This window comes from Lithobates pipiens, unplaced genomic scaffold, assembly GCF_037356315.1.
Source record: "Lithobates pipiens isolate NorthernLeopardFrog02 unplaced genomic scaffold, aLitPip1_a1.2 Scaffold_10, whole genome shotgun sequence".
NCBI classification, from domain to species: Eukaryota; Metazoa; Chordata; class Amphibia; order Anura; family Ranidae; genus Lithobates; species Lithobates pipiens.
In genome coordinates, this window is record NW_027507686.1 from 215,041,940 (window position 1) to 215,067,062 (window position 25,123).

Below are 25,123 nucleotides of genomic sequence, written 5' to 3' on the forward strand. Positions count from 1 at the left end.
CCCCCAAATATGCTGATCTTACCAGTAACACACTTCCGGTTCTAGGGTGCTCACCCATTATTATTTAAGGTACTTATATAGTGCCGTCAATGTATGCAGCACTTTACATATACATTGTACATTCACATCGGTCCCTAACCTCAAGGAGCTTACAATCTAAGGTCCCTAACTCACATTCATATACCAGGGCCAATTTAGACAGAAGCCAATTAACCTACCAGCATGTCTTTGGAGTGTGGGAGGAAACCAGCGTACCTGGAGGAAACCCACAGGGAGAACATCCAAAATCCAGGCAGGTAGTGTCGTGATTGGGATTCGAACCAGCAACCCTTTTTACTGTGAGATATGGGGACATTTTGAGGGGGGTGAATGCTGTGGAGAGAGATGCGTGCAGGGTTGGGGGATGGCAGTGAGTGGTGCAAATCAGAGCCAAGGAAGAGTGGAAGTTAGATGTGGACAGCCTTTGAAAGGAAGCTGAACCCTGTATACCGTGCACTTTGTATGTAGCACACCCCTGAACTCTACACTCTGTAAACAGCACATCCCTGAACTTTGCATGTAGTGCACCCCTGAGCTCTGCACTCTGTACAGAGCGGCACATCTCAGAACTTTGCACTTTGTATGTAGCGCACCCCTAAACTCTGAATACAGCACATCCCTGAACTTTGCACTGTGTATGTAGCGCACTCCTCAACCCTGCATTCTGTACACAGCACATCCCTGAACTTTGCACTGTGTATGTAGTGCACCCCTGAACTCTGCACTCTGTACAAAGCACATCCCAGAACTTTGCACTTTGTATGTAGCGCACCCCTAAACTCTGTATACAGCACATCCCAGAACTTTGCACTGTGTATGTAGCGCACTCCTCAACCCTGCATTCTGTACACAGCACATCCCTGAACTTTGCACTGTGTATGTAGTACACCCCTGAACTCTGCACTCTGTATACAGCACATCTCTGAACTTTGCACTGTGTATGTACCACACTCCTCAACCCTGCACTCTGTACACAACACATCCCTGAACTTTGCACTTTGTATGTAGCGCACCCCCCGGAACTCTGCACTCGATACGGAGTGCTACCTGAAACTGTATTCTGTATGTAAACGCATTTATTTTTTTTACACCGTCCCTTACATTTTTTTGGATCACTTTTATTCCTATTAGAAGGAATGTAAACATCCCTTGTAATAGAAAAAAGGGATGACAGGTCCTCTTTATGGAGAGATCTGGGGTCTATACCAATGGTGGGCTGTGCTCTAGCTGGGGGCAGGTGATACTCATGGGGTCGGGCTGTGTCGGGGCCGAGAGATCGCTCCAATGAGGGCGGTCATCTCCTGGATCTCCCCGTACATCCTCCCCCTTGCCCGGCCAATACGGTCGCTTCTCCCCTCGGCCAATCGGGTCTCAGAACCCGCTTCCTGATTGGCCAGGAGGAGAAGCAGGAAGACAATAGCGAATATTATATCATAGAGATGATCAGAGATGATCTGGAATTTGGTTCACCTCTATGGCCAGCCGTGCAAACTGTCAGATTGTTTTCTGGGCTTGTCAGTAAGAGTGGTAAGCCTGAGAAACAACAGCTGCATCTAAAAGCGACCCAGCAGCTAATCAGCTGATCAGCTTGGATCACTTCTATGAGAAAAAATCTCAGACTGAAAAAAATAATAATACCAGGGTTATAGCTGATGGCTTCAGCCATAACCCTGGTAAACCACTTCTATGCGCATTGTAAATAAGATATCCAACAAAATGACACGTGGGGGCCTGTTGTATAGGCCAATTACAATGACCTCCCCACAATAAGAGATCTTGACCTTGGAGGTCTGGTGTGGTCCTTTTTCATACACATTTCATAGTGCAAAACTTAAACATACAGTATAGTGGTTTTCTATATATTAAAGAATAAGGTCACCTTTAGGAGCATATTGAGCATATGTACCCATCACCTGCCAACGCTTCCCGCTCTGTGACAGCTGACTATTTTCCCCATACTCACTGTCACAATATGAAAACAGAGTGGCCTTTCATTCACAGTTTTCTGTGAATAAATAGACTACAAGTACTGTCAGCCATTGCAGCTGATGGATTGTAGTTCCCAAACAGCTGCGAGGGTGCCGATGAGCGCTCCTGTAGTCCATTGATCTTTCTGCTCTCGGGTAATATGATATGATGCCTGCCCATATCAGAAAGAAAGAAAGAGAAAAACGCACAAGCATTGCGTGACACCTTCATAAAACCTTTATAAAGAATACTAAAAACTGATACAAGCTTGCTTTGTCATATAAAATAAGAGACATGTGCGGTGAGCACAGCAAAAATCCCAGCTGTCTGATTGGTGTGGGTAGAGTTGGAATAAAACCAAACAAGGACCGATACAGGTTAATGGATTTGGGCCCCCCCCCCCCCGTCACTGTGAACATGTAGCCTCCTTTTCATCTATTCCATTTGTATCAAGACAATAACAGATTGATTTCTTCATCTCAAGAGCTTCTCCTCAATTTTATTCTGTATCATCTGATAGATTGTAAATTATTTCATCTCTCTTGCATTTTGCTTGTCGCTTACATCTCAATAGATTGTAAGCTCTTCTTCCCTCTGTATCCTCCCTTACATCTCAATAGATTGTAAGCTCTTCTTCCCTCTGTATCCTCCCTTATACCACAACAGATTGTAAGCTCTTCTCCCCTCTGTATCCTCCCTTATACCGCAATAGATTGTAAGCTCTTCTCCCCTCTGTATCCTCCCTTATACCACAATAGATTGTAAGCTCTTCTTCCCTCTGTATATTGTAAGCTCCTCTTCCCTCTGTATTCTCTCTTATACCACAATAGATTGTAAGCTCCTCTGTTTACAATGGAGGCTACAGAAGAACTTACAATCTATTGTGATATAAGGGAGGCTCTTCTGTATCCTCCATCGTAAAATTCTTTATCCCTCTCTTGTACCTTAACCAACTGTAAGCTTTTATTATGATTTTCTTCTCCTGTGATTTCATTGTTTTCCTCCTGTGATGTCACACACCTTTCCGCCATCTCCACTGAAGTGGTTAAAAAAAATAAAAAGCTTTGAAGGTCATATGATTCCTGAGGGGGCGGAGCTCCAGTGTGCAATCAGATACCAGATGTGTCCTCCATTCCCACCAGTTGTGTCTATTGAATGCATGTGACATTAAAGTTAATTGAAAAAAAAAAGTGGAGTGGAGGCCACATGTTTCCTGTGAAACGTGGAGCTCCAGTCTGCAGCTAGACTGCTCTCCCTCTGGCCCCTCCTTTTACCGGACCCCGCCCCACTGGCTGGTTGTTATGGGAGCCAAGAACACGCTATCTCCTCTCCCCGCCTCCCTGAAAGTCCCGTAGTTTAGTCTCACGAGACTCGCTCCCGGTTGCTAGGAGACGAGTGTTGCTTGTATCAGGGAGAGATAAACAGCCAACATGGTGAGTGAATGAATGTGACTGGGGGTCCCTAATGTGTAGTGACTGGGGGGTCCCTAATGTGTAGTGACTGGGGGGTCCCTAATGTGTAGTAATGGGGGGTCCCTAATATGTAGTAATGGGGGGGTCCCTAATGTGTAGTGATGGGGGGGGGGGTCCATAATGTGTAGTGACTGGGGGTCCCTAATGTGTAGTGACACCAATGAATGGGGTCCATTTACTGGTGACACCAATGAATAGGACCTCCAATGTCATGGGGGAATTTATACTGACCTCCAGCATACAGCAGAATGTATAGTGATGATCTGTAGGGTGTCATGCACACAGGTGTTGGGTCTGTATTCAGTAATCGGGCCACTGGGGGGGGGGATGTGCAATCAGGACGAATGTCTGTCTATGCAGCCGCTGAGCCCCCCAAATCCTGACATGGGGCTATAATATCAGGGGGGAACACAACCAGATACCGGGACATGAGGGGAAGTCATGCTGGGGCCACATGATGAGGACACAGAGATGATCAGTGTGGCCCCTGTACAGGATGACTCTGCTGAGCGGTAAAACAATTGTACTTTTTGTTCCCCCAATAAATATCACCGTCACTCGTCTTCTCTCATTGTGTAATTCCGCCATAGTTATACCACCGATATCCATAGCAACCGGTAGCAGGAGGGGGCCGAACCTCAGCCAGAACTAGGAGTGGGTACCTGTCAAAACCAGGTAACCCACTCCCCCTCCCCCCCAAAAGGTGCCAAATGTGGCGGGGGAGTAGGGGTGAGCTCCGGTGGCGTGTTTACATCCTCCACGTGCCGAGCCCGCCAGGTAGTCGGTGCAGCGCTGTGCTAACCACAGGCAGATCTCTGCAGCCGCCCAACGGGAAATGTCTCACTGCCTGGGATTAGCGCAGCGCTGCGCTGACTTCCTGTCGGGCTCTACACGTGGAGCATGCGAACACGCCGGAGCTCATTCTTACGGGGGAGGTGGCAGACAAGCGGATCTTCCCCTCTTGGGTGAAGCTCTGCTTTAAACAACAAGATTTTTTTTGCAAAAAAAAATACAGTTACACCCAAGCACAAAAAATCCCCCCCCCCCAATTTTTTTTTAGAGCCCTCCCTACCCAAACATATACGCATGTAGAAACGCAAACACACGTCAGGGGCGCCTACACTTGAAAACGTTGATTGTGATACACGTTACATATTGCCACACACGCCGGAGTGAGAGCAATAATTCTAGCGCCAGGCCTCCTCCATAACACTAAACTGATGAGGGGGCTTTTGAAGCGTTGCCTGTAGAAAATATACGGTGTCGTTTGTCATTTCACAGGCGCACGCAAATTTAGGATTTGACATGCTTGGTATCTATTTACTCGGTGCAACCTTATCTTTCATATTTTACCTAAAATGGGGGGTAGTTTATTGCATTTGTTTCCCTTTAAATTCACTTTAGTGTATTTTTTACAGAAATTTAGCATTTCGTAGACATTTGCGGTAATATCATGTGACATAAAAAATGGGAACTACCACTATTTTATTTTCTAGGGTGTCTGCTTTCAGAAAATATATCATGTTTTGTGATTACAGTAACCGTTTCTGATACCCAGGAATAGGGATGGGCTCAAGCGTGTTCGCATGCTCCACGGGCAGAGCCCGCCAGGAAGTCGACGCAGCGCTGCGTAATCACAGGCAGTGAGCACATCGAGGCAATGTCTCACTGCCTGCCTCGCAGCGCTGTGCCGACTTCCTGGCGGGCTCTGCACATGGGGCATCCGAACACGCCTGAGCTCATCCTTACCCAGGGAACATGTGACCTCCACTTCGCGTGCAGCCGCCATCATTCCTGGTAAGGAAACCCAACAGTGAAGCTTTTCGGCTTCACAGCCGGTTCCCTTCTGTGCATGCGCTGCACTTTCTAATTGGTTTGGCGGCAGAGGAAAGAGGAGGGAGCCGAACTTCTGAGAGATGGGGCCGTGACCCCCGTCCTTGTAAAGAAGGGAACGGTACCTGTAAAAATGTGGCATTAAAGGGGGGGGGGGGGAGACGGATAAGCGGAAGTTCCACTTTTGAGTGGAACTTTGCTTTAAAGTTCATTAAAAACACAGGACAGCTCCGCCTACCAGTGTGAAGTAAATGTCTTATGTTGTATTCTGACCTGTCCTGTGTTGACTCTCCAGCCTCCAAAGAAGAAGGGAGGGAAGAAAAAGGCCTCAGCGAAGGGGAAGAAGAGCCCCGGATTGGTGGATGGACTGTCCACTGAGGACATGAGCAAAGATCAGGTAGGTACTCCTTACTATGAATGAGGTCAGCTAAGTACAACAATATGGTATTTTCCTCCAGTGGGAAAGTCTTCTAGTAACAGCAACCATCATTCATCCACGTAGGGCAGGGGGTGACAAATGCTCTGGGTCCCTGGTGCCCAACCTGTGGCCCTTTGGTATATGATGCCCTCAGCAGTCTGTAGTGGGAACAATGATTAGGGTAATGACATTGATCTCTACCTGCATATACTACTGCAGCATATCTTCAGCCAACCATTTATTCTGTCCACAGCTAATCCCCCCCCCCATCATGTCCACACTCTCTGACTCTAAATTCCTCTATGAGGTTTGCAGTCTCTGATAGTCCTCTCCATGGCTCATAAGTTGACAAGCACAGCTCTAGGTATAGAGATGTAAAATTTCCATCAATTTTGAAGCCATGGGGGAAAAAAAATGTTACCTTTTTTTTTTTTTTTTTACTGGAAAAAAAAATGAATTTTCACCCAACTGTAGGAGATACAAGATGGAGCCCACAAGAAAACACAACTGGATTCTTTCCGCTGCAGTCCCCCCTAGTGGAAGAAATACATTTCTCTTGTTTGAAAACTGCATTAAGAATTACAGTGTTACTTGAATTGTATTCCAGGATTTGCTTGTCTTCAGCTAAGAGAACTTGCAAGAATTTAAGACTTTAAATTGTCCGAAATCTTTCATTAAAAGAGAAGTTTGGGATTTTTATATATTTTTTTTTTTTTGGAATCATACTTGCCTAGGTGGATGCTGCTTCTTTCCCCTGCTGGGTCTAAGACTAAGCCCTTGTACACACGGTCGGAAATTCTGCCGAAAAATGTCCGATCGGAACCCTCCGGCTATTACCCACTGGGAGGCCAAATTGAACTTTCATCTTCCATCAACAGATTGGTATCGAGCAATCCACTTCACAACCAGATACTCAAGAAATATATCCCACCGGGAGACTGTCCTTAAAATTCTGTGCAATTGCTATCATACGCCTGTAAAACTCGCCCGCATTTTCCCTACTCACTCCAGCAAATGTTGGAGAAATTGCAATGCAGACGGACATTTACTTCATATTTGGTGGGGATGTCCCTTCATAAAACTTTTTTGGACGGACATCACCAATTTCATCAATGGATTAACTAGTTTGTCTCGTGTCATCACCCCGCAGATGGCCTTATTTGGCCTTGACATCTTGACCTGGCCTCCACCCTTCCGCCCTATTGTTACACAAATTCTCATAGCAGCTCGCCTTGCTATAACCCGCCAATGGAAGCAACCCGTTGTTCCCGATATCGGCAATGTCATTGTTATTTTAAAAGGAACACCTGCTGATGGAACACCTTTTTGCAAAATCGCAAATGTCCCTGGGTAAATTCCATACCTACTGGAAGCCCTGGCTCTCTGACCCTAGAGCTAAACCCTGCACCTGATTGAATTGTAATCTTCCCCCCTGGTGATAACCCCATGCTGAAGTACCCTTACTGAATTACACTCTTCTAGAATAACCTAAACCCACTGTGATGTGATTGACACGATGACAGACAACAATGTTTACTAACTATGTACTAACTCTGCTCCTCTACTGCGATCCACCTTTCTTACTTCCTTCTACCTCTTCTCGCTTTCTCCTCCCCCTCCCTCCCCCCCTGCAGTTCCCTTTCTACATAGGGAACTGGAATGGGGAACTGGAATGTACCTTTAACTATAAGCACTTATCTGAATATTATGCTCCCTGTCACTGTGGCTTATTGACATTGTAGCTTACCTGGGATATGTCTGTAATCCCTTTTATATGTTTCCTTCTATTCTTTTTTTCTCATGCCCTACTTTGTACTCCATTTCTTATTTTCAATAAAGCTTTTTGAAAACCAAAAAAAATAAAAATAAAAAATAAAAATAAATAAATGTCCGATCGGACCGTGTTGTCGGATAATCCGACCAAGTGTGGACTCCATCAGACTTTTTCCGTCGGAATGTCCGAACAACAAAGTTTGAGAGCTGGATATAAAATTTTCTGACAACATGATCCGATCGGACTTTGTCCGATCATTTGTAGAGAATTCCGATCGGGCAAAGTGCCACGCATGCTCAGATCAAATTACGAGACCAAAGCTATTGGCTACTAGCCTGAACGTAGTCCCGTCGTAACGAACGAACGTCATCACATTTTCCGAACGATTGGATTTTCCGCCAACTTTGTCCGACCGTGTGTATGCAACACCAGTTTCGGACAAAATCCGTCGGATTTTGTGGTCGGAATGTCCAACTGTGTGTACAAGGGCTAAGAACTGCGCGATCAAACACCACCGTTCACTCGGTTCTAAGGGTCTCCCTGAGCAGAGACCTGGTAACTGCTGGTGACTTTCTGTAAAGTAACAGCTTTGAAAAAAGCCTGTTCCCCCCCCCCCCAATTTTTTTTCTCCATACCTTCCTCTCTCTATCTAGGTACACCATATTCTGTTTTCTGTCATTATTATATTTTTAGGGTTACACTATTGCAGCTCAGTAGACCGTGTTTGCACGAGTTTGGCATCCCTCTCATTTGAATGGGCTGCTGTGCAGGAAAAGGTTCCTCCATGATTTTTAAAACGCAGCAGCAGCAGCAGGGAAATCGCATGGTACTTTTTCACAATGCGATATCCCAGCGGTTCCCACAACCACACACAATAGTGTGAACCTTCCTGCTCACGTGATTGTACTGTCCGCTGTAGATGTCGTCATTTTTAGTAAAGCTTCACTGAGGTCTGAGAACAGTTTCAGGGTTCTTCTGGGGAAGAAGGTTGAGGGAAGCCACTTTATAGACATAACATTTTGTGATTTCTCTATAGCTGGAGGAGCACATAGTGCGCCTGCGGGAGGAACTGGACAGAGAACGTGAGGAGAGGAACTACTTCCAGCTAGAGAGAGACAAAATACACACCTTTTGGGAGATCACCCGCCGCCAGCTAGAAGACAAGAAATCAGAACTGCGGAACAAGGACCGCGAGATGGAGGAGGCGGAGGAGAGGCATCAAGTGGAGATCAAGGTAAGGACATCACTTCTTCTGTGTCACTTTACCACACCGACATCTTCCTCAGAGCTACCAGACATAACATTGTCATTCCTGTCCTTCATATATCAGTCATGATGATACAATGGTGGTGGTGGTAGGGGGGAGGTTAGGCACAGATCCTTCATGCCTCTCACTCAGTCTGTCACCTTAAAGTGCGTTACCCATAACAACTTGATAAAAAATAATGTTCTTTAGCAAGGAGCATACATTCCACATTAATAATTCTGCTACCAAAATTAGTGTGTGGCTCTAAATTGCCTCCAACATTGCTCCTGTTTCTTCTTGCCAGAGGCAGCCGTTTGGTTAAAGCCCAGAGCCCCTCAGTAGCAGTAAATCAGCCTCTACATTTTTGTCCCAATTTTGAAAAATAGAGAGTAACTGAGCATGTGCAGACCAGGGTGAGACGATGTATTACTGGATTTTAAACAGTACAGACACTAATTGCTAGCTGCAGCCAAAGGTGACGCTTTACTCTCAAGACCTTGTACCCTCCATTGGTACTCTTTCGGAAGTCTGTCTTCTTGAGTGCAAAATTTTCAACGCTCGCCCATATTTTCACAATTATTTAATTGATCTATTTTGGGCTGTTTTTTTAGCCCCCTGCGATCCAGCATGGTTGTGGTTAACTCCTGAGGTGGACAAATTCCCTACTTTATCATCTACGTAGTGGTTTAAGATTTCGTTGAAATATTCACACATCCCCTGAAGAAGCAATCTATTGCGAAACATGTCGGGATTATGTGTGTTTAATGAGAACAACCATTGCACTGTATTGTCCCGTGTTTTTATCTCTCAAGCATAATCTGTTAATGATTTTAACTTTGAATTTAATAAATATTTGTATTATAAATTCGTTATCCTATTTAATAATGTTTATTATCTAATTGTCATTTGCACCGTTAAAATCCCTAAACTCCCTCTCTTGCTTTTTGATTCATGTTACTAATTTTTAATGTTTTACATATCTATCCCTGCAAAAGGGGCCGGCCTGCAGTCATCTAGCAGGACTTAATTTTCTGACTAAAGTTCCACTTTAAAAGACGGTGGGCAGTGACAGCAATGCAAAACAATCCTAAAGTGGTTGTTAAACCATTGTGATAACTTCATACAATCCTCTCTGTTTTATGATAGGTGCCCCAGTGTATGTGCTTTATAGAAACAAATGCCGCTGTGTACCCTTTTTCAGAGCGCCACTCGGCGCTCATGTGACCTGCCGTCTCTCCCCCTCTCGATATGACAGCTACAGTGGGAGGAGCCGAGAATCCACGGCTAACATCAGTCAGGAAGCGGCGCTCTGAAATAAGGTACACCAGCATTTTTTTATAAAGCACATACACTGGAACATCTATCATTATAAAACAGAGAGGATTGTATGGAAATTCAGTCATATATTTAGCAGCAGGAGGAGAGGGATGGGCACTGCCACAAGCTGACAGGCAGGGAGGGGAGGGGGAGAGGAGGACAGAAGAGAGTGTGGATGATGGAGGCACGTAAACTGACCACGGTGTCAGGGCTCAGCAGCCATGATAAACTGTGGTCAGTTTACAGAGGGGAAGACAAAACCAGGCAGGATCAGCCAGGTATTTCAGGTGACAGAAAGAGCCAAAAGGCACAGCACAAGCACTGTGCTATATAACATGCTTTAAAGGAACGTAATTATTATTTAAATTTTTTAGGGTAACAAACGCTTTAATAATAATAATCCGTGCCACCCATATTACTAAACAATAAACAAGTATGTGACCACCTAGTACAGTGATGGCGAACCTTGGCACCCCAGATGTTTTGAAACTACATTTCCCATGATGCTCCACTACACTGCAGAGTGCATGAGCTGGAGTGCCAAGGTTCTCCATCACTGACCTAGTATAAGGGGACCTGTATCAGCACTCCAATTTTGACACAATGTCCTCTGTGTAATCCTCCAGTTGCAGCTTTGTCACTGTATAGGTGATTTCACAACACCCAAATGCAAATTAAACATACCAAAAAATTAAGTGCAGTGCAACTCATAATCATCAAATATCTATAACGTATACATTGCCATGTTATTCATAAAGTATAAAGTCCATGTGCAATTCAAAAGTTCCAATTATATATCTTCAGGGCTCATGACACATTCAGTGACCACAACTAGATGAAAAACCTGCTCACCTCAAATTCAGAGCCCACAACAGAGTCTAACAAGCACCCACAGTTCTCATCCTCTGCCTCCTCCTCCATATTCTCTCATGATAAACACAGGGCGCAACACGTAAAGTTGGGAGGAGTCAAGCCTGTGATGTCATCATCCAGAAAATAGGAAATAGTGTACCATTGCATGTTTGACGTTTGTAAGATTTGATACCCCTTTTATTAATAAGACCCCTTTCGCATATTTTTAGCGCTATTTTAGTGATGCTATTCGGCCACTAGTGGGGCAGCTTTAGCCCCCTGCTAGTGGCCGAAAAGGGGTTAAATCCGCCTGCAAAATGCCGCTGTATCGGCGTTTTGCCGGCGGTATCAGTGCAGCGCTGCCCCATTGATTTTAATGGGGAGCAGCGATGGAGGAGCGGTGAGTTCACCGCTCCAAAAAAGCTGCTGGCGGGACTTTTTCTGATGCCCTGTCAGCGCACCACTCCAGTGTGAAAGCCCTCGGGCTTTCACACTGGAGCGAATGGAGCAGCTGTTTTAGGGCATTTTTCAGGCGCTATTTTTAACGCTATAGCACCTGCAAAACGATCCAGTGTGAAAGGGGTCTAAATGTGAAAATAGAGAGCACTATGGGTCTCTTTCTTATGTTTACCATCATAAGGATATGCTAACCTCGAAGTCCCTGATCGCGGGAGGATACAGAGGAGAAGGCTTGCTGTTCCAGGCACAGAGAGGATGATAAGAGAGTGCTTGTTAGACTCCGTTGTGAGGTCTGAATTTGAGGTGAGCAGCATTTTCATCTAGTGGTGGTGATCACTGAATGTGCCACGAGACTGAAGATTGTCATTTGGCACTGTTAGGAAATGTTGTAAGTTTTGTCAGGATTGGACGGTGATGGTGGATTTGGAGGACTTCTTCAGCTGCGTATAACTCAATAGAGTCTTATTGCACATTTTTCACATACAATTGGTAGGCACTTCTATGTATCCAAAACAGTGATTCAAAAATATGTGAAAACATTCATGCAGCTCTATAATTACAATGTTAGTAAAATGGAAGAAACAAAAGAAGAGCTTTACTTTCACAGAGGAAATGATATATGCAGACTATTGTATTCCTTAAAGTGGAACTTCGCTCTTTCAATCAACATTGACTATTTTTAATCCTCATGCTGCTACCATTAGTAAAGTATATCAGATTTACTTGTTTTAAATTGTTGTTGTTTTTTTTTTTTTACATTTGTTTAGTTACTGCCTGGTTTCCATGCCTAGGCAAATGATGTCATACATTCCAGGAGTCTTCAGGAGGGGAGGAAAGGAGGAGGGATTTTTTCAGCTAAGCACACCCTACTGCCTACATGCCTGAGCTAAGGGTAGATGGATTCCAGGAAGTAAATGCTACAAGAAACATCTGCCCTTACTCAAGATGGCAGTGGCTAAAAATGCTAGGGGGTGTTTTTCAAAGTGATTTCTCTGAAGAATAATGCACGGAGACAGAATGATGGCCAGCAGGATAAGCCGCTAGCGCAGGCCCACTAGCTTGTGCCCAGAGCTGATCACATGGTAACCAGGAAGATCTGTTTATCAGCTTTTCTGCTACTCGCACTGACAAGGCGCGAGTAGAAGAGAGCCGATCGGCTGCTCTCCTGTCAGGGGGGTCTGCGCTGATATTATTATTAGCGCATTGATTATCAGTGCAGACCCATTGAGGATACCCACTGGAAACCACCAGGTGAAGGCCCCCGGGTGAGCCCACCAGGGATGCCAATCAGTGCCCATTAGGATGGCACTCTGTGACCATCAGTGATGCCTGTCAGTGCCTCCTGATTATTAGCGCTTATGAGTGCCCACCAGTGCCACCTATGAGCGCTCCTCAGTGCCGCACATGCTTTATTAGTGCCCATCAGTGCCAATCAGTACTGCCTCATCAGTGCTCATCAGTGAAGGAGAAAATTTACTTATTTACAACGTTTTGTAACAGAAAAAAAAGAAAAACTTTTTATATTTTTTTATTTTTGGTCTTTTTTTATTTGTAGCGCAAAAAAAATAAAAACCCCAGTGGTGATCAAATACCACCAAAAGAAAACTATTTGTGTGAAAAAAATGATAAAAATTTAGTTTGGGTACAGTGTTGCATTTGTCATTCAAAATGTGACAGCGCTGAAAGCTGAAAATTGGACTGGGCAGGAAGGGAATATCATACAGTGTGTGTTCAGTATTGCTCCTTGCCGCATCCTTTGACACCCCAGAAGCCTCTGCCTGCAGCAAAGAAAGTTTTCTACCCATATTTTCCTCTGCTTACTTTGCTGATCCAGATTCAGAGACGCAGACAAGACACATTTCCTTCTCCTTTAAGTCAGCAATTTCCTGCAAACAGAAGGAACTCAAACAGAACCACTTCCCTGGAGTAAAATCCAGAGCCGGCCATATGGAGCCAGCATATCATTTATTATAATCGCATTCTGCCACTAGGCATTGGAAACAAAACATAGAGCTGCACAAAATTCTTAAAGGGCAACACCAACCAAAACCAACACTGTGGTGTTAGTGCCTCACTTCTAAATTCCCCAGTTTATTTATTTTTTGTTAATCTGTATAAACTGTGTAGGCCCAGGCTATAATGTGGATTATAGCCTAGCTTAGTCTCAAAATACCATCCTAAGCATTTTCTTCGTTCCTCCTGCTCTATAGCTCCCTCGTCATCTCCTCCCATGCTCGCCTCCAGGACTTTTCCAGAGCCTCTCCAATCCTATGGAACTCCTTACCCCAATCTGTCCGATTGTCTCCTACTCTATTCATTTTTTGATGATCCCTGAAAACCCCCCTCTTCAGAGAAGCCTATCCTACCCAAACCTAACAACTGCATTTTAATTTTCTCCATCAGTTCATTCCCCACAGTTATTACTGTTTTTGTTTTTTTGTTTCACTTCACCCTGCCTTCTATATTGTAAACTCTAACGAGCAGGGCCTTCTGATTCCTCCTGTATTGAATTGTGTTGTAACTGTACTGTCTGCCCTCATGTTGTAAAGTGCCGTGGAAACTGTTGGCGCTATATAAAACGTGTAAAATAATAAAAATAACAATAATGATAATATAGCGTCTATCAGCACCTTCATTTGGTTCAGTAATGGCTGCAGTTGGTCAGCAGATCTGGTACTTTTTATATTTTGACAACGTAGTCCCTAGGAGGTGCAAGTAGCAGGCGGTGATTAAAGTTGGCCCTTAAAGCTCAGATATCTATTTTGGGAGAGCTTGCCTTGTTTTTTGGGGACTAAGAATGGCCATAGACAGAGCCATGGTTGCAGGAAAGAAAATTGCCTGATTCCTCTACCAACACAGACAGTGAGTAATTTAGGAGAACACAGTGATTATTGCTCGCGGCTATAACAGCCACTGGCAGTAATTGCATGTAGAATCTGGCAGGCTAGTTGTACCCAAGTTGATCAATCAATCAGCCTGCCCATACATGGTTCGAATCTTGGCTGGTTCCTGCGGAACTGGCCGAGATTCTAACTATCTATAGCTGGCTTTAGAGTTCCTACACTAGGTCCAAAGGGCAGTAAAAACAGACAACCGAGCCACAATATTGCTGCCCCCCCCCCCTCTGGCCGGACCAGACAGGGCTGTACACATGCTGCAGCATTTTTTACTTCGACTGCAGACTTTAATAGGTGGCACAACCACTTAAACTCGCTCAATGAGTTCAAACGGGTCACACCGCAACCGTGAGCCAAAGGCTCAGCCTGCAATTGTGGTACAGTGCCAGTGTAGCACAGGGTCTGGGGTTTACATAACTGAGTGATCTCTGAGCCGGATTCTTCAGTAGATCATGACCTTGGATGATGCCTAAATGTAGATGGCTCTGTCCTACTGAACAGAAAAGTAGATGGAGGCATTGTCAGGGGGGAACAGTGATATCTGTGAGGGGTAATAAATACTTGGAAGGGTTACACTTAAACATTTTGGAGCATACCTGGAAATTACATAAAAATAAAACCAATGCTAACTTAGCAAATAAAATAAAAAATCTATCCATCTATACATATGTGTGAGTGTGTGTATAGACTGTGTGTGTGTAGATAGATAGATATAGAGATATTATATATATGTATATTATATATATATATATATATATATATATATATAATATGTGTATATATGTATGTGTGTGTGTGTGTGTATATATATACAGTATATATATATAATATCTATCCATCTACACACACACACACATATATATCTATCCTATACAACAATTGCTACACAAGTCATATTGTAGTTGAATGTTAGTAAAAATTACCTTTACTTTTCAAGATGGCCAGCTGGAGGCGCTCTGTACACAGATGGTATACAGAGCACCCCCAAGAAATGTAATTTTCTGCTAGTGTGATTTTCACTGATTTTCCCAGAAGTTTGCAATCAGATACAAGTCAGATAAGGCTTGCCTGTAGTTAAAATGAATATCTCCTAAACTGTGCACGGTTCAGGAGATATTCATCCCATGCAGCCTCTGATGGCAGTGGCGCATGCGCTCTGAAGGTTCGGCGGATCATGCTGGAACGGAGGAATCCCGTGTGCATGCGCAGGAGTGACGTCATCATGGTTCCGGCCACTCACAGCGCCAGAACCTGCAAACCCGGAAGAAACGCAGAGGCAACATGTCAGCCCTCTCAGCGGTGACCAAGAACACTGCGGAAGCTTCGTTCTAAGGTAAGTATTTCATAATGTGCTAGTATGCATACTAGCACAATAATGCTATTGTCTTGCAGGTTTTTTTTTCAGCGGTTTACTACCACTTTAAGTAGACATCAGACTGTTATTTTTGCTTGTCCTCTTCAGGTATATAAACAGAAAGTGAAGCATCTCCTGTATGAGCATCAGAGCAACCTCTCAGAGCTGAAAGCAGACGGCAGCGTTGCTATGAAGCTGGCACACCAGGATCACCACACTCAGGAGAGCCTGCTGCACAAAGATATGCGTGGTCTGCGGGTGGAGATCAAAGAGCAGGAGCTGGCCAATGAGATGGTGTTGAAGAATCTCAAAATGGTAAGAGAAAAGGGGTGGAGCTAAACTAAATTTTCAGCTGCAAATATTTGTTCACCTTTATCCCCGCAGATAATCCCCCTTCACAGACTCCTAAAGTTTTCCTGAGTTTTTGTTTTCACATTTCTAATGGCGTCTCATTGTATTTGACAGAAACAAGATGAAGAAAGAACACAGCAAAGGAGTGACTTCGAGAGACAAGTAAAAGGTCAGTATTTTGATGGCTGCAGGAGGCTCATACAGGATAAGGCAGGCTGGGGTTCATGTACTTGGCTAACCCTTTCGCTGCCAGGTGCATATGTGGTATGGACCTGACAGCGGGGGAATGGCACACAGTCGAGTTGCTGCAAACATCAGGATTGTATGTGAAACTGATAGGCAGACTCCTGCCTGTAAGGTAAGAGCATTCGGGTGGCTGTGCAGCCGCTTGATTGCCTCCACACACCCCCAATACTGGCTCCTCCCCTCACATGCGCCCCCGCCTTGCTTACTGGGCTCCGATTTCCCATCTGCGGGTCCGGGAGTGACATGGCGGCTGCGGGGGAAGGAGAAGAGTGGACACACGTCCGCTCTCCTCCCTTTCTTGCTGTAACCTTTTGGGTAAGCATCTAGGTGACCCCGGCTAGTTTAGCCAGGAAGTAATGTTTTGCAATGCGATCTGCATTGCAAAACATTAAGTGGAGTCCAAAGGAGACATTGGGGGTCTTTTAGACCCTGCAAATCTCATTACAGAGAACCTGTCACCTAAAAATCATCACATAGGGGACACATTTTGTCCCCTATGTGATAAGAAAAAAAAAAAGCTAAAGTAAAAATTATTTATTTATTTTTTTGCAAAAAAATTAAGTTACACCCAAGCACAATAAATCCCCCCCAAATTTTTATAGGGCCCCCCACCTCCACATATACTCGCGTACAGATGTAAACGCATGTGTCGGGGGGGGGGGCGCCTACGCGTGAAAACATTGATTGCAATACACGTTACATATTACCATGCACGCTGGATGAAAGCAATAATTCTAACACAAGACCTCCTCCATAACACTAAACTGATACCTATAGAGGGCTTTTGAAGTGTCGCCTATAGAAAATATAGGGTACTGAAGTTTATCGCCATTTCACAAGCACACACAATTTTAAGGCTTGGCATATTGGGTATCTATTTACTCGGTGCAACTTCATCTTTTATATTTTACCAAGAATTTGGGTAATTAATTGCATTTTGTTTGCCCTAAAATTCACAGTGTTTTTTTTTCTAGTGACATTTTGCGTTTCCTAGACCTTTGCGGTAATAGCGTGTGACATCAAAAATTGGAACTACCACTATTGTCGGTTTTCAGAAAATATATGTTTGGGGTTTTTACATAATTTTTAGAGCTAAAGTGATTTTTTAAACGTGTGCAAAAGTGGCTCTGGCCAGCGAAAAAGTTAATGCCACGATCTCTGAAACTCCATTTACAGAAATTGAAAACAAATATGAGAAAAAGATGCGCGTTCTGCGAGATGAGCTGGATCTGCGCAGAAAGACTGAGATTCATGAAGTGGAGGAGAGAAAAAACGGACAGATTAACACACTGATGAAAAACCATGAAAAGGCCTTCAGTGACATCAAAAATTATTATAATGACATCACACTGAATAATTTGGCTCTGATCAACTCACTTAAGGTACAAGGAATGAACAATAAGTATGGATTACAATATATATCAAAGCAGCCCACTACATGTAAAATAAACATAGAATAAATGGGTGTTAATAATTAAAGAGGAGTTCCAGCCTGTAAATAAAAAATGAAAAGTCAGCTGCTACAAATACTGTATCCGCTGAATTTATTATAAGGACACTTACCTGTCCAGGGAACCGCAATGTCGGCACCCCTAGCCAATCCGTCTATCGGCTCCGGGTGCATGAAACGGCCTTGCAGCTTCACAGCCTGTTTCCCACCGTGCATGTGGGAGTCACACTGCGCTTTCTGAATGGTCCTGCTGTCTTCTGGGACCTGTGTCTCTCCCAGGAGGCAGCGGGGGGAAGGAGGAGAGGCCGGAAATGTCGTAGATCACCGCACGATTGAGGCGATCTTACCCAGAAATGGGAACGGGTACTGGGTTTTGACAGGTATCCGCTCCCCCCCCCCCCCCCCGAAAGGTGGCAAATGTGGCAGAGGAGGGGGGGAGGAAGCAAACAAGCAGAGCTTGGGTGGAGCTCCACTTTAATTATTGAAAATTAAGGTAGCATATCCACTTGCTGAATGCCTAACTGGGAAAATCCGTCATGATTTTGATATTTAATACCACAGTTATGGCTGCAGCTAAATGCCATAATCCCGGTATTACATTTTTCCTCAGGCAGCAGTCTTTTTACTAAAAGTGATCTGAGTGGCCACTTTCTGCTAGTTCCCAGGCTTATCTGGCTGATCATGAAGCCCAAAAACTGGTCCAGCACTGGCTGGCCACAAAGGAAAGATGGCCTCCGCTCGTCTCTATGACCTAGGAGGACCAGAGCGATGTCATGGTGTCACTTCGTGTTCCTGCCCAATGTAAACAACTTTTCTATTTTTTTTTTTCTAAAGCATAAAGCATTTTTTTTTAATCTAATGTTTTCCATTGTAGAGGAGAGATGTGGGTCTTATTGACCCCACATCTCTCCATAAAGAGGACCTGCCATGCTTTATTGTTGCCACAAGGGATGTTTACATTTCTTGTGACAGCATAAAAAGTGACAGTTTATATAGAGCTACAGGCTGACCAGAAATAATACATCATTGTAAGAGGTCTCAGCTTCCTGTATTTTCATGTCAGCAATAGCAGCTACCATGTTGTTTTTTCTAGTACAAAGCTACTATAAGTAGAAGGAGCAGTAAGAGTTTGATGGGTAACTAGCTTAAATATTTCCAATGAAGACTGGAAAAGTGTGTTACTAGCAGAATCACCAGGTAAAAAATAGAAAGAAAAAGCCTAAAAAAAAGAAAACTATTGCAGCCACCACATTTTAAGGACTGGTAGGCTAATATTTATAAAAAAAATTGTCCCTGGTTTTAGTTTTATTTAGCTGTCAGGTTAAAAGAGAAATTAGAATTACCCATATTGACAGAGAGGGCAATAGTCTATTGGTTGGAGGTATTTTGTCTTAATCTGTACTCCATCAGATAAAGCCTATTGTCTTCCCACTCACAGGAACAGATGGAGGACATGCGAAAGAAGGAGGACCGCCTGGAGAAGGAAGCGGCTGACCTCCAGTTACAGAATCGCAGACTGGCTGAACCACTACAGAAGGCCCGAGAGGAGGTGGCGGAACTCCAGAGACACCTGGCCAACTATCAGAAAGACAAGACATCCCTGGCTGTAAGTACAAGCTTCACATTTCATGGTGAAAAGCAGTGACGGCTCCCCCTGGACGGCGCCCCCCTTCATGCCATAGGTCAATCATCACCATCGAATATTCATTCGCTATTGTCCCACAACCGAGCCCACCCTGTTTTGAAGCCTATTAGAGCCTCTGGCTCTAATCACGTGCTTCAAAAAAAAAAAGAAAAACCCCATTGGTATCCATGTGTCTGGCGCCCTGCATGTAGATTAGAGGGCTGGACGCATAGCTAGAAGGGGTGGCGCCCATGTGCCCATAATGGACAGGCCACCACTGGTGAAAAATACATTTATATTAGTCTTATGGAGTCTGCTAGAAGGCCGTTTACCTTAGAGCTGACACATTTGGAATGTAATTTTTTTTGGGCGGGGGGGGGGGGGGGGGGGAAGTGGGTACCTTCTTTTGAGAGGGACTTCCTGCTTCCGTTTCTCGGCTGCCTAGGTGACTCCTCGTTTCCCCCTAGGTGGCCCCTCCCTCCCTGCAATCTTCTGAGACATGTCACAGGTTCCAGAAGATTGCCTGGCCAATAGCGCGGCGCGGCTTGCACAGTGCGGGCCCAACCGTGAAGCCGCAAGCTGTCACAGCCGGGTGCCCACAGTTGCTATGATGGTACCGCGGAGAGGAGGGGGAGAAGAGCGAGGCTCCAGGTGGCCAAATCACTGGACCGTGGGACAGGTAAGTGTCTGTTTATTAAAAGTCAGCAGCTACACTTTTTGTAGCTGCTGACTTTTAATAAACTATAAAACAGATGGAACTCTGCTTTAAAGTGTAGCCTATGGAGAGTTTTAATTACCGAAGTTTGGTGATATTCCACGAGTGTGCGCAATTTTAAAGTGTGACATGTTCGGTATCTATTTACTTGGCATAACATCATCTTTCATATTATACAAAAAATTGGGCTTAGTTTAGTATTTTTTTTAATTCAAGAAAATCACGTTTGAAAAACTCCTGTGCAAATACCGTGTGGCATATAAAATTGGAAGGCCCCTAATTTTATTCCCTAGGGTTTCTGCAAAAAAAAAAAAATTGAATAATCCTTGTAATTCTAACACTAGGGGTTGAAGTCATTCTGTCAGCCTACCAACCAGAAACGAGCTTCAGAGAGATATGGAGAGCATGCATCTAGAAGTTCCTGTACTTTCATGCAGTGGCTATCAGTGTCTGCCTTCTGTCACAATGGCAAATAATGGCCAACCTTAGGCATTTCCAGGTGGTGCTAAAACCTGCCCATCTCTACCTCCTCCCAAACATTCCTGATGGCCAATGATGCAAACAGCCATAATGAGGGCTCAGTAGGAATGTATAGGGCTAAGACAGAGTGGGCAAGCTACTACTTATGAATTGCTAGAGAGCTGGGATAGGACAGGGGAAGCAAAAAAGCGCTTACAAAAGTCTCATGTGCATAGGTAGTGTTAGATGGGGTAGTAAGAGGGGTGGCATCAGGGTCACTCATATTTATAGAAAAGTTTAGAAGTAGGGGGGCTCCCCTGTAAACGCTTCTAGTTTTCAGACTGCGCTGTTACTAACATCTGTTGGTTTAGATTAAAGTGATTGTAAAGTCTCGTGTTTTTTTTAGTTAAAAATAACAAACATGTTATACTTACTTACCTGCTCTGTTGCGGAGGATTTGCACAGAGCAGCCCAGATCCTCCTCTTATCGGGTCCCTCTTCGGTGCTCCTGGCTCTTCCTTCCTGTTGAGTGCTGCTTTCTGTGGGGGGCACCTGAGCCAAGCTACTGCTCCCTCTGTCTGTTCAGACACAGAGCTATTGCCCAGCTCCGCCCCATTTCTCTCCTGATTGTCTGACTGAATTTGATTGACAGCAATGGGAGCCAATGGCACTGGGCTGCTGTCTCAGCCAATGAGGAGGGGTGTCCCAGGCAGCTGAGACACACCTGCAACAGTGCTGGATCTAGATGGGCTCAGGTAAGTATTAGGGGGGCTGAAGGGGGCTGCTGCAAACAGAAGACTTTTTTTATCTTAATGCATAGAACTCCTACAACTTCATATAATGTAATCGTATGATCACTATTACATCCTATTATGTTGATCACATGATGCTTGCTTACAAACAAACCTGCTAGCTTCATCTGTCCTTGAACCCCACACAGAAAAGACCCAGAACCCAGAAGACTGCAGCTGTCATTGTGCAAAAACAGGAATTTATAGAAGAAACATTGATATTAGTAAATTAACTACAATCATTTTAAAAAACAAAAACCTTCTCGCTGTTTGTTAGATAATTGGACAATAGCTATAGTTGAATAATCTGATATACAGTATACTACATGCCGCTAAATTTGATTGAACATCCAGGCATCCATGGTTCTTTCCAATCTCTAGCTATGAAGGGGTTACTGTTTCAAAAACATGACAAAATGATCTTGTATCTGTATGTATACAAGGAAATAATATCACATTGTGAGTGTACAGAATTAAACCCCACACCTTCTGTAAAGGACTTCATTCCCCCATTTATCACTGCTTAGGCCAGTTGCTGTGTCGTGCCATTATTTATACTGGAAATACGGTACATACTCTCACGAATCTGCCTGACGGCCATCAGACTGAGACATCCAATTCCTCTCACTCCCTTACACCTTCCTGTCGCTGCTCATCATGTCACAAAGTTCAGCACCGCGAAGACGACAGCTTCTAAATAAATGATGATAAAAATTGTTTCTTTTATCCCTGCAGAGTACAAAAGCACGTCTGAAATGCACAGAGAAGGAGCTCAATGATCTGAAATGGGAACACGAGGTGTTAGAACAAAGATCCCAGAAGGTGATGATTGAATGAAGTGCAGATCTGTGGTTCAGGATAATGTATTTTAGAGTTTGGGCACTAGGTGGCCATACTAAGTGTAGCTCCACAGTACATCAGGATTGGTCAATTTTCACATATACACTATATTGCCAAAAGTATTGAGATGCCTGCCTTTGTACGCACATAAAGTTTAATGGCATCCCCGTCTTATTCCGTAAGGTTCAATATTGAGTTGGTCCACCCTTTGCAGCTATAACAGCTTCAACTATTCTGGGAAGGATGTCCACAAGGTTTAGGAGTGTGTCTATGGGAATGTTTGACCATTCTTCCAGAAGCGCATTTGTTAGGTCAGGCACTGATGTTGGGCAAGAAGGCCTGGCTTGCAGTCTCCACTCTGATTCATCCTAAAGGTGTTCTATTGGGTTCAGGTTAGGACTCTGTGCAGTCAACTCAAGTTCCTCCACCCCAAACTTGCTCAGCCATGTCTTTATGGACTTTGCTTTGTGCACTGGTCCAAATCATTTGGTGGATTATGGTGTGGGGTTATTTTTTCAGGATTTTTTTCAACATTCCCATAGACACACTCCTAAACCTTGTGGACAGCCTTCCCAGAAGAGTTGAAGCTGTTATAGCTGCAAAGGGTGGGCCAATATTGAACCCTACAGACTAAGACTGGGATGCCATTAAAAAGTTAATGTTAATAAAGTGTATATTCCATAGATTGTGGACTTTATAACTTTCCTACAGACTAAATGATATACACTGATTTGGGGTATTTATACCAAAGAAATGGAGCAGAATACAGTTTGGCGTAAATTTATGAAGAAAGATTATTTGTTTGCAAAATTTGATAACAAACAAAGTAATATATATATATATATATATATATTTCTGTCTTTTTTCATTTATTTCCCCAAAAAATAAAAACCCCAGTGGTGATTAAAAACACTGAAAGAAAGCTCTATTTGTGTAAAAAAATAATGATAAAAATGTCATATGGGTACAGTGTTGCATGACATTCAAAGTGTGACAGCGCTGAAAGCTGAAAATTGGTCTGGGCAGGAAGGGTGGAAGAGTCCGGTATTGAAGGGGTTAAAGATATAAAACATGGGAAATGCGCATGTATTGCAGTGATGTACTGAATATGTTTTTCTATTTGCCCAGACATACGCTTTAATTAATAATCTTGTTTTATCTAATCTAAAAAATAGTATTAGGAAAATTTGAGACTGTGCAGATTTAATGAAAGCTGGCTACACACGCTACAATCAGAACATACAACCTTCATTCCAATAACAAACTATGTAATGCTAAGCCTTCCTGATTGGATGTAGGTGGAGTTAGGTCTCCACGCTGCATGCTTGTTTTTTTACATTTGAAGGAGAATGTAGAGAGATTTTACAATTTAGATTGCAGTGTGTGTGGTCAGATTTATTGATGTTTCAGTTTAAAAGTGGATTCTGGGGAGGGAAAGGCTCTTCAATTTCTAATAAGGATGAACTCCAGCTTGTTCGCACACCCCATGTGCAGAGCCCGACAGGAAGTCGGCACTGCACTGTGCTAATCACAGGCAGTGAGACATTTCCTGATCTCTGCAGTCGCACATCGGGACAATGTCTCACTGCCTGTGATTAGTGCAGCGCAGTGCTGACTTCCTGGCGGGCTCTGCACATGGAGCGTGCGAACACGCCACAGCTCATCCTTAATTTCTAATATGTCTTGGGACCTCCAGGGGTGAGGCCTCCACATTATAGTTGCCAGCTCTTTGGAGTCTCACTCCTCCTCCTGTTTTATTTCTTAAAGCGGACCTTCGGTCATTTGTTCATCTTTCTACTTATTAAATCTGCCCTTGTTGTTTTAGTTTTGGATAGTAAAACATTTTTTTTCTGCCAGTAAATACCTTATCCACTTCAGCCACGGAAGAATTTACCCCCTTCCTGACCAGAGCACATTTTGCGATTTGGCACTGCGTCACTGTAACTGACAGTTGCGCAGTCCTGCGACGTGGCTCTCAAACAAAATTGACGTCCTTTTTTTCCCACAAATAGAGATTTCTTTTGGTGGTATTTGATCACCCCTGCAGTTTTTATTTTTTGCGCTATAAACGAAAAAAGGCAACAATTTTGAAAAAACGCATTATTTTTTACTTTTTGCTATAATAAATATCCCCCAAAAATATATAAATAAGAAAAATGTTTTCCTCAGTTTAGGCCAATACGTATTCTTCTACATATTTTTGGTAAAAGAAAAATCACAATAAGCGATTATTGATTGGTTTGCGCAAAAGTTATAGCGTTTACAAAATAGGGGATCGTTTTATGGCATTTTTATTAATAATTTATTTTTTCTTAAATGGAAGCGATCAGCGATTTTTTATCGTGACTGCAACATTATGGCGGACACATCGGACATTTTTGACACATTTTTGGGACCATTGTCATTAATACAGCAATCAGTGCTATACAAATGCACTGATTCCTGTGTAAATGACACTACTAGTGAAGGGGTTAACCACTAGGTGGCAGTGTAGGGGTTAAGCGTGTCCTAGGGACGTGTTTCTAACTGTGGGGGGGGCATGGCTGTGTATGACAAGTCACTGATCTCTGCTCCGATCACACGGAGCAGAGATCAGTAACACTGTCACTAGACAGAACGGGGAGATTCTTGTTTACATTAGCATCTCCCCGTTCCTCCCCGTGAGGCGATTGCGGGCATCCCTGCAGCGATCGAATCCGCGAGACCCGCGACTTGACTCACAGAGCTTGGCGCCCGCTGACCGCCTCTTAAAGGGCAACGTACAGGTACATGATTCTGCCTGTACGAGCCCTTCTGCCGACGTATATCAGCGTGAGGCGGTCGGCAAGCGGTTATACAACCCACTTCCTGTTTCTTGTCTGGTTTTGTGACATCATGCACAGCTCTCTCTCTCCCTCTCAGATGAGAATTTTCCAGGAAGAGGAGGGGGGGGGGGGGGTGAGCCATAAGAGGGCCAATGAAAGCTGCAGAGCTGGAGGAGTGTCTGTGTAATTCCAGGAAATGAACAGGCAGCAGCTT

At 44.0% G+C, this 25,123-nt stretch overlaps 1 protein-coding gene across 1 annotated transcript in view; it reads left to right on the top strand.

Moving 5' to 3' along the window:
• The first annotated feature begins 3,293 nt into the window (after nucleotides 1–3,293).
• The window catches only part of DRC4 (dynein regulatory complex subunit 4), a 30,796-nt gene continuing 8,966 nt past the window's right edge, over nucleotides 3,294–25,123 (top strand). Inside the window, exons 1-8 of the mRNA XM_077460940.1 lie at nucleotides 3,294–3,440; nucleotides 5,608–5,709; nucleotides 8,541–8,738; nucleotides 15,738–15,944; nucleotides 16,095–16,149; nucleotides 17,403–17,608; nucleotides 19,115–19,282; nucleotides 22,001–22,087. Coding sequence (XP_077317066.1) covers nucleotides 3,438–3,440; nucleotides 5,608–5,709; nucleotides 8,541–8,738; nucleotides 15,738–15,944; nucleotides 16,095–16,149; nucleotides 17,403–17,608; nucleotides 19,115–19,282; nucleotides 22,001–22,087 — 1,026 coding nt within the window. The 5' untranslated portion in view covers nucleotides 3,294–3,437. The remainder of the gene's footprint in view (nucleotides 3,441–5,607; nucleotides 5,710–8,540; nucleotides 8,739–15,737; nucleotides 15,945–16,094; nucleotides 16,150–17,402; nucleotides 17,609–19,114; nucleotides 19,283–22,000; nucleotides 22,088–25,123) is intronic.